Genomic DNA, 9,970 nt, shown 5'->3' with positions numbered 1-9,970 from the left:
GAAAAAATAAAGAAAGAGAAAGAGGGAAGGGGTGGGGGTTATGTGTGTGCGAAGAAAAAAGGAAGAGAGAAAGTGAGGGGTGGGGACTCTCTTTGTGAAGAAGAGAGGAAGAGAGAAAGTGAGGGGATGGAGTTTGTGTGTAATTAGAAAAAGAGAAAAGTGAGAGAGTGGAGACTACATGATTAGGGTTTTAAAGAAGGTAAATAAAATTAAATAATAAAAATTAAAAAAATTTAACCTAGAATATTTTTGAAATAAGAAAAAAGTTTGAGAAAGTGTATCTCATGGTTATGCAGAAAGGATTTAACCAAACTACATCATATATTTTTAAGTATACATCTTTAAGAATATATTTAAAAATGTAAAATATTTGTCGTTCTCCTAATTTTCACGTGCAAAATTTAGATTGAAGAGATGGAACAGGGGTGCTAAAGCTGTGAAAATCAAGATATTGAGATCGTTTACAAAATCATTTGCTTTTATTTCATAAAGAAAAATAGTCGGTAGAAGAAGGTTGTGCATATAATTTGTCAGTTAGTTTAAAAACTAATTCAAATGAGTTATTTATTTTAATTAATTTTTACACAACTAGAAATTGATTTTTGCTTGTTTGTGGTAAAAAGAAATTAATTAAAAGTTTAAAGAATGAAAGTTAAAAGAAAGTTTTATACGAAGAAGAGACAAAAGCTAAAATGACACCAAGTATAATAACGTCTCCTGTAAAATTTGAAGGATAATTTGCTAAACAAAATTGATAAACACAGTGTTAAAAATTACAACAAATTATTTTATTAAAATATCATTTTAAACCAATCTTTTGTTTGTTTACTAATTTTTTCTTTCACACTTATATTTGACACGCTAAAAAATCATATATATTATGTTTTTAGTTTTTACAAAATATTTGTTTTCTATTATCTCAAAAATAGTCTCATATTACTTAAAAAGTTCGTATTTAAGACAATTTCAACGAATTTAGAATAAGAAACATTCTTATTTTTGTTTTTAATATTTACCAATTTTTCTTTGCTTTCATTTCTCTTTAAATTTGTTTTTAGTTTCAATAAAATAAATAAACTTTGATTTCTTTGTCGGTAAAATATTTTTACCAATCCATTTATTCAATCATTTAATTGTTTTATTGAATTTATAAACAACTAAAAAATATATCTTAACTTTTCCACGTGTAAGAGTAATTATTTATAAAGAAAAATTAAAACTTAAACTTCCTAATTTTATAGAAACTAAAAATATATCTGATTTTTCTTAAAAAATTAATCATCAAAGATCAATTCTTAATTATCTACTTTAGAATACTGGACCACGTCGATAAAAAAAAAATATCATTGAAGTTGAAAAAGGCAAATGTGTCCAGTTCTGAACGGAAATAAGGTACAAGGTGGCTGTTCTTTATTTTTGAAACTAAATATACAAAGAAAACAATACTATCACAACATTTTGGCTACGATTTTGTCGAAATAGCACACTGAAGTAAGTGGGTGCAGTGTCATATACCATTTTCACTTTAATCCTATGTGTTTTTAACTTGCCATGTGTTACACCTTTTTCTCAATGCCAATTCCAAATGTGATTTATGGACTATAATATATTGTGAAATATTTATTATTATTATCATTATGTACCAACACCATTCAAAGAAATGTATGATTCAACATCATAAAGTACATATATATGCTAAGTGCTCACTTATACTAATTTAATCATACTTTATGCCTTTTCTTTATATCCTTTCCATTTTTTTTCTCACATTCAACTTTCATGATATTGTATAATAAAAAAGAAGAAACTAACGTCCTTTTCACCTTTTCTTTAACTCAAATTATAACTTATAAAAACGTTTATGTTGCAATAAAAAGATGGTAATAATTTAAGTTAATTTCAAAATATAAATGTATAAGATGAATAATATTTAAGTAAAAAATGTTAGAAATTTAAGTATGAATTTTAATCTTCCAAGTTGCATAATAATTATTGGATATATGTTTTAACTGTTAAAGGTTTAATCTAATAACTATATAAATTGGTTTGCTTAATAGTTATGATGATGATATCAGGATATTTATCGATTGAAAATGAAGTGAATTAAGGAAATAGTTAACAACTAAAAACTTGATCTTCAATTAATTTGATTTTCTAAAATGTGTGAAATATATGCCATATCCAATTTATTAAGTCACATTAATTTGCACTTACTTACACTCTTCTTAACGCAACTAAACCAAATAGTACAAGTTAAAGTCAAAACAATTTGTGGTGTCTCGCAATATATTGTTTTCAAATACTTAATTGCTAGGTCTACCTTTTGCATATGGCAATTAATATCCAATAACATGTTTAAGTAAATGATAAATAATGTTATTACTAATTTTAATGATTTTTTGACTTATAAAAAATTTATGTCAAGTCAAGTCCATTACATTAATAAAAAATTGTGCTAAGTACTATTACTTTTTCATGTGTTTTACTAATTGCTTCCCACTTGTCGTTTCAAAATTAGAAACATTAATTTTCTGCATTATTAAAAACATTTCAATAATATAACGTTTATCATTTCATCTCAATATTACTATTTGTACACTACAAACCACTTTTTTAATGTCCATGGGTTAGATTATATAAAATTTAGATAAATACATTACTTCATTTTCATTTTTTTTTATATTTTGAATGCTAAATCAAAATCATCTTTGAACGAGTTGGGTTGAATTAGCTTAATTAAGTCATAATTAAAAATAGTTTAATTTTCAAACATTAATCTAATTGAAAAATAATATATTTTTTTTTACAAAAACTAATATAATATTTGAAGGCAATATCGACAAATCCACCCAAAGCTAGTGTGTTCGACATGGACTGTATATCAACACGACAATAATAAGAAATCTATTGTTGTCAGAAAACATTTACCCAAGTTACCTAATGACAAAATTATCTTTTACATTAGCATATATTAATAGATAGATTTCTTACCCACCTGTTTATTTTAATTTGAAAGTAGTCTTATATCACAGTTTATAAAACAAATTAAGATTTATATCTTTAAAATAGTTCTTTATCATAAATTTTAATTGTAATATAATTCATACATTAGGTTTTAATTGAAGTACCTATATTTGGTATTGTATTTTCGAAAAGAATAGGCTAAACAGTGAAGATTAAAAAACAAAAACAATACTTTAATACATATAAAATTTATTTTTTTATAATTATTTTATTTTTATTTTTATAATGTGTGTTAGATAAATGTAAAATATATATTATTTGATCGTTACTCGAACAAGTGCAGCTTTTGTGATAGCTAATGTTTTTGTTTTTTTTTTATCTGCGTCCACCTTCCTCCATAGAAATCTCAATCTATAAATAGTGGAATTCATTTTATTCTCTTCACAGTTTCGGTTTCCATATTTTGCTTTCCCAAGCTTCATCATCCACGCAATAAATCCTTTTATCTGATCTCGTTTTCTGTTTTTTTTTTCCCGATGGTTTTCCCTAAGTTTAGCACTACTTTTCTTTTTCTTTTATGGCTTCTATTATTACTCATCAACAATGGCGTTGAAGCTTTTCATAAAGTATATCCGCATCTTCAATCCGTTTCAACAATTTCCGTGGGTACACAACACAGAACTGGATACCATTTTCAACCTCGTAAACATTGGATCAATGGTACGTGTAGTACTACTTTTCAAGGAATTTCACTACAATTTTCTTTTTCTTCTTTAACTGTTTAATGCGAATCTGTCTTCGTTTTTTTTTTTGGCTGTTTTTGACTTGAACATAATCATTAACAATCATCAACTGGGTAATTAATGCACAGCTGCTTTCATAATATATAAGAAAAAATATGCATTGAAGAAAATCTTCTATAAATATATTTCTGCATAGAAGATGTTTTAGTTTATTCAATATTATATGGCAGCGTGTTTCTATTAGCATCTAAACAACTGAAGAAAAAACAGTACATCATAGATAGGATCTAACAACGTGTTTACTTGCCTTTTATCTCTATACTCTTGATCATCGCCATTAGGTTGTTATAATCTGAGGGTGTCTTTGTTGTGAATGGTTTTGGAACATCCTTTTGAAGCTTAAATAATCGTTTCTATTGCATTAAGTGGTTTTTGATACAGTTAGGTGTAAAGGTATTTTTGGTTCGTAAAGGCTAAACGTGTGCCTTTTTGCATGGTTTTCTAATGGTTAAAAATTATGCATGCGAAACTATTCTATTGGATAGACGAGGAGGGGTTATAAAGCTACTTTGCTAAAGTTTTAACGACCTGATCTACCACTTCTAAAATAAAATAAAAGAAAATTTTGAAATTTTAAAAAATTATGTCTATTAATAAATTGTATTTACATGACATGATTTTTTCACGAACATTGTATTGTACTTGTGCAAAGTTTAACATTTATAAATAAAACTAATTTAAAATATATAAGTATACTTACAATTTTATAAAGTTAAATTAAATTTAAAATCTACCTAAATTAAAAATACAATAATTAAATATTATCTAATTTCAAAACGAGACATGAAGTCAGGTTATCCGACATTTCTTCACCAGTGAAGTCATGTCTTACGAACACAATGCATAATCTTTGTACATTTTGTCTATTTTCATATAGAATTTTTAAAATTATATGGTGTGGATGAAAAAACAAAAAAAAGTTAAATTAATATTTTTATAAATTAAAATTACCTAATGTATAAATTAAAAGTAAACCTTTAACAAAAATTGAAAATTTTAATTGTTAATCGTTCAACACCAGAACTTGTTGATCACTGCATGGATATCATAAACATAGAAACTCATGGAAGAAGTAAGTGATACCCAATTTCTGCCACCGAAAATTTCTTGAGTTTCCTCACTATTTAACTTGCTTTGTTTTGATGGTTCCGCAACAACGGCTGGAACGGACGCAACCATGGCATGTAGATCCAAATGGTAAGGCAAAACATAATCATCATTTTGTTATAATATTTTTGAGGAACAGCATTTGTGATTTTGCGAGCAAAACAGGACCCATGTACTTCAACGGATTCTACCATTTATTCTATCAATACAATCCGAACGGTTCGGTGTGGGGGAACATAGTGTGGGCACACTCAGTATCGAAGGATCTGATAAACTGGGAAGCTGTTGAACACGCGCTGTACCCATCCAAGTCTTTCGACAAATATGGGTGTTGGTCGGGTTCGGCGACAATAGTCCCAGGTATTGGACCCGTAATCCAGTACACTGGAGTCGTAGACGAGAAACAAACTCAAGTCCAGTGTTACGCAATACCCGAAGACCTCAAGGACCCGTACCTCCGGAAATGGGTAAAACCCGATGGTTCCAACCCGTTTGTGGTCGCCGACAACCCTGTGAACGGTAGTGCGTTTAGGGACCCGACAACGGCTTGGTGGAGCAAAGATGGACACTGGAGAATAGTGGTGGGTAGCAGAAGGAAGGCTAGAGGAGTGGCTTATATGTACAGAAGCAAAGACTTTAAGAAATGGGTTCGGTCCAGACACCCGCTCCATTCGAGGAAAGACACGGGTATGTGGGAGTGCCCCGATTTTTACCCCGTTTCGCTTAAAAGCAATTTGGGGTTGGACGCGTCGGCGGAGGGAAATCAAACGAAACACGTGCTGAAAAATAGTCTTGATTTGACTAGGTATGAGTACTACACTGTGGGAACATATCGTAGGGATAAGGATAGGTATGTTCCTGACAAAACATCAGAAGATGGTTGGGGTGGATTACGGTATGATTATGGTAATTTTTATGCTTCCAAGTCCTTTTTTGATCCTAGCAAGAACAGAAGAGTGATATGGGGTTGGGCAAACGAGTCTGATACCAAAGAAGACGATGTTCGTAAAGGATGGGCAGGGATTCAGGTACTGCATTTAAGTTACTTTTCAGGAGATTAACGTTGTTTTGATTTCAGTGTTTTGTTTGCATTTTGCATAGGTTTTTTTTGTATGTATTTCAATATGCATTTGAATGTGTGTTGAAATAATCAGGCGATTCCACGAACGGTGTGGCTGGATCCAAATCAGAGGCAATTGTTACTGTGGCCAGTTGAAGAATTGAATAATCTTAGAGGAAAAGAAGTTAACATGAAGAATCAGAAGCTTGGGAAGGGAGAGAAAGTTGAAGTAAAAGGAATCACTGCTGCACAGGTAACATGTTTAATAGGTCTAAACATGTTGAATTAAAAAACTTCATGTTGAATTAATTACAAACGAAGATAAAAGTGTATTGTATATGATTGCAGGCAGATCTGGAGGTTGAATTTTCAATTCCAAATTTGGAGAAGGCAGAGAAATATGATGACAAGTGGGTTGATGCACAGGAAGCTTGTGCCAATAAGGGTTCAAATGTGGAAGGTGGTGTTGGACCATTTGGGCTTTTGACTTTGGCTTCTGAAAAGCTGGAGGAGTTTACTCCTGTGTTTTTCAGAATTTTCAAAGATAAAAAGAAGCATGTCATTCTCATGTGCTCTGATGCAAGAAGGTTAGTGTGATTAAATTTGGGATAAGAACATTAATTTTCTGTCGATTTAAAAACTAATTTGTTATTTTGAACAGATCGTCTTTAAAGGGTGATTTGTATAAACCGACATTTGGTGGTTTTGTGGACTTGGATTTCACAAAGGATAAGAAAATTTCTCTTAGGAGTTTGGTACGTGCAAATATGTAACAATTACTCTATTTGGTTTTTTATGTGACATTTATTAGAACTGATTAATGTTTTTTATTGTGTTAACTAAATGACAGATTGATCACTCGGTAGTGGAAAGTTTTGGAGCAGGAGGAAAGACAGTCATATTGTCTCGAGTTTATCCACAGCTCGCAGTGTTAAAACAAGCTCATCTTTTTGTGTTCAACAATGGCACTGAACCAATCACCATGGAAAAGCTAAAAGGATGGGACATGAAATCTGCTCAAATAAAATGATTAGCTAGAAATCAATTAGTATGCAGAAGATAATATATACCTTATCACATACATTGTAAGCGAAAAGAAAAAGTAGAAACAAAATCTTCTTCACATTTTTTTATCACACAGAGAAGAACGAAGAGCATCATGTTTAGAAAAATGTGATCAGAAGATACTGTTTTAGGCTTTTATGTTATTTTACTTTAGTAGATTAAGAGTTCCAAATTGTACTACCACTATAGTTATGTGTATTAAATGACATTGGAGTTTGATTATCTGGGTATAAAATAACTTGTACTAATAAGTAATATCCTCACATTCAAAAGAATATAGTTTTTACCCTAGTTCAAAAGTACAGATTGGACCTAAGGTATTATTATTCATATCTATCTGTTACATGTATTCAATTTCTAACATTTGACGTACAATAACCTAAAATTATATAAAAATAAATAAATAAAGAAGAGAAGAGTGTGTGAAAATATCATTGATATAAAAAAATGTTTAAATATTTTTTCCTAAAATGAGTCGGTCTTTTCTTTTTGGTGAATAAATTTTTTATTTGACTTTTGGTTACTGGGATTTCTTTTTTTTTTTTTCTGTCCTTGTAATTAATACATCATTAGTTTTAATTCTTATCATGAAGTGTATAAAAATAATAACTTGTAAAAATTATCTTATTTAATTTTAGATATTTATAGGAAAATTGCTAAATATATATTTAGTTCCTTTTAATATATATTTTTTATTTCTATCGTCTTAGGTGTAACAATAATAAAATTGTCACATTATAAAAATATACCAAAATTTACATTTTGAAAAGAAAGTGATATTTAAATAAATTAAAATTTTTAAAATATAATTTATTTTAAATAACTAGAAAACACGTAAAACTAGCATCGACAACTTCATAATTCCAAATAATTTGACAATTCTATTTGAAAATTGTTCCAAATCTTATATTTCATTTTAGTTCCTCATGACATTTTAATAGACCGATCTACTATAAAGAGGTTATATATATATATATATACTGGTATTGTAAAAAATTCAAACATAAAAAATTTTGGCAGAGCCCATACGCATTACTAGTGAAAGAGGGTCCTTTATAAAATGATTGTAATAGATGAAAATTACGACTACAGAATAAAATAGGATGTTCAGCTAACAATAAAAATATAACTAACAAAATCACTCAATAAAGCTTTCAAATTATCACGACATAAAATACAATTACACAATTATTGTGGATTATTATTGTGGATTATTATAAAAGAAGGACTCTTTACATTTCCCTTTACTAAATATTCCAATCTTTCATCAGCGATTAGTTGATCGCTTAAACCTTAATAAGACAATTAAACTCATCCATGAATTATTGTACTACCGATTGATCACAAAAATTTCATATTTGATTATCAAATAGCTTTCAACGGAGAAAATCATGATCAAACATAAATAACTCAATAAACAAACTAAATTTAAGACTATACCAAGCTGAATTATTTAAATGTATACAATAACTAAACAGTTAATTTACCACGAAGAGCAACATTGAAAAAAGTAAATCAAAATATGTAGTACGCATAATCCAATGATCGAATAAGCAGAAAATTAGAAAGTGTTTACATTGCTACATCATTGCCGAGCACAGTTCGTTATACTGAACTAGATATCTACTCCGGCTTTCAACAAGATAAAAGAGGCATTAATGAAACTTATAGGATGCTGCAATCGCTATGTATTTGTTTGAAGTGTTGGATTATAAAACACTTATAAATTTTATTATTATAATCTTCCCTTCTGTTTTAAGTTGAAGGCTATAATTTGTTAATAGTAACGTGAACAAGAGAATATGCAATTGTAAAATCGACTAAAAGAATGCAATCGAATATGGATGTGAAAAGGAAGCATAATTTAATGTCGTCATCATAGCAATATAACTGACCACTACAAAAATATCCACCAAAACATGTCACATTAATAAAACCAAACCAAAGACAATTAACGACAGGTATATAAATCAACAAACCAGTCCAGTCCCAAATCCACAACGAACAAGAGACCGACAACATCAACCAAGATTTACTTGATCTTCTTCTTTGGCCTCAACTGCAAGAACGAAATGTTCAAAACGTTTTCAACATATTGGAATAAAGAAAAGGACCATGTTCAAAAACTGCTCAAAATCATGGAATAAACATGACAAGTGGTATAATTAACATAGACTGACCTGATTACTGTGGCCACACTTTTTCTTGCGGCAGTTCACAGCCCTTGGGTGAAGACGAGCATAGCATCTAACAAACCAAAAACAGGATATTGAGAACAGCAAAACTTTCATATCAAATGAAAAGATGTTTCACTAATAAAAAAACAAATAGGAATCAAGAAAGAATGTACCAACCATGAAAATCAACTGTGAATATAAACCACAGTTAACAAAGTAGAGAAGGATATTAATATAGGGAGCAATTATAACCCCTCTTCCATTGTACAAAAAAGGGGCTAAGTTATCGTCCCATTAAAAGACAAGTAAAAATAATAGAGAGCACATACTTGCGGCAAATCATCTTGTCTTGGTTGTACTTGCGAGCCAAAGCCATGAGCGAAGGCTCAATGATTCCACCACGAAGCCTGAGGACAAGGTGAAGGGTAGATTCCTTCTGAATGTTGTAATCGGCCAAGGTCCTCCCATCTTCGAGCTGCTTCCCAGCGAAAATCAAACGCTGTTGATCCGGAGGAATACCTAAGCATTCATTCAACGAAGATTGATTATGTCATAGAAATTGAAATTGTGATCAATGGAGTTCGGAATAGGTTGTTACCTTCCTTATCTTGAATCTTGGCCTTGACATTGTCTATGGTGTCACTACTCTCAACCTCGAGGGTTATGGTCTTCCCCGTTAGGGTTTTCACGAAAATCTGCATATTTGCTTCTCCCTCTTTTCTGCTGCTGCTTCACTATGACTTAACAAATGCCGAACCAAAGCCTTTTATATTCTCCTTCCTAGGGTTTCAAAT

The 9,970-nt window shown here is 30.1% G+C and overlaps 2 protein-coding genes across 2 annotated transcripts; one reads left to right on the top strand and one right to left on the bottom strand.

Moving 5' to 3' along the window:
• Positions 1 to 4,726: 4,726 nt before the first annotated feature.
• LOC148193033 (beta-fructofuranosidase, insoluble isoenzyme 1-like) lies at positions 4,727 to 8,185 on the top strand. The gene is made up of 6 exons (XM_088098743.1): positions 4,727 to 4,964; positions 5,040 to 5,902; positions 6,029 to 6,187; positions 6,283 to 6,521; positions 6,596 to 6,689; positions 6,785 to 8,185. Exons 1-6 carry the CDS (start codon positions 4,910 to 4,912, stop codon positions 6,962 to 6,964), a joined length of 1,590 nt encoding a protein of 529 aa, XP_087954869.1. The 5' UTR covers positions 4,727 to 4,909; the 3' UTR covers positions 6,965 to 8,185.
• A 655-nt stretch (positions 8,186 to 8,840) lies between these two features.
• Positions 8,841 to 9,933, bottom strand: LOC124832657 (ubiquitin-ribosomal protein eL40 fusion protein). Its single transcript, XM_088098745.1, has 4 exons — positions 9,775 to 9,933; positions 9,506 to 9,695; positions 9,180 to 9,246; positions 8,841 to 9,058 (listed from the first exon to the last, which is right to left on the bottom strand). The coding sequence occupies exons 1-4, from the start codon at positions 9,875 to 9,877 to the stop codon at positions 9,032 to 9,034; spliced, it is 387 nt and encodes a 128-aa protein (XP_087954871.1). The 5' UTR covers positions 9,878 to 9,933; the 3' UTR covers positions 8,841 to 9,031.
• Between the last annotated feature and the right edge of the window lie 37 nt (positions 9,934 to 9,970).

This window comes from Vigna umbellata, chromosome 9, assembly GCF_029865625.1.
Source record: "Vigna umbellata cultivar VRB3 chromosome 9, Vumbellata_1.0, whole genome shotgun sequence".
In the NCBI taxonomy this organism is placed as follows: Eukaryota; Viridiplantae; Streptophyta; class Magnoliopsida; order Fabales; family Fabaceae; genus Vigna; species Vigna umbellata.
The sequence above is the reverse complement of the archived record's forward strand: the minus strand, read 5'-3'. Positions and strand labels throughout refer to the sequence as shown.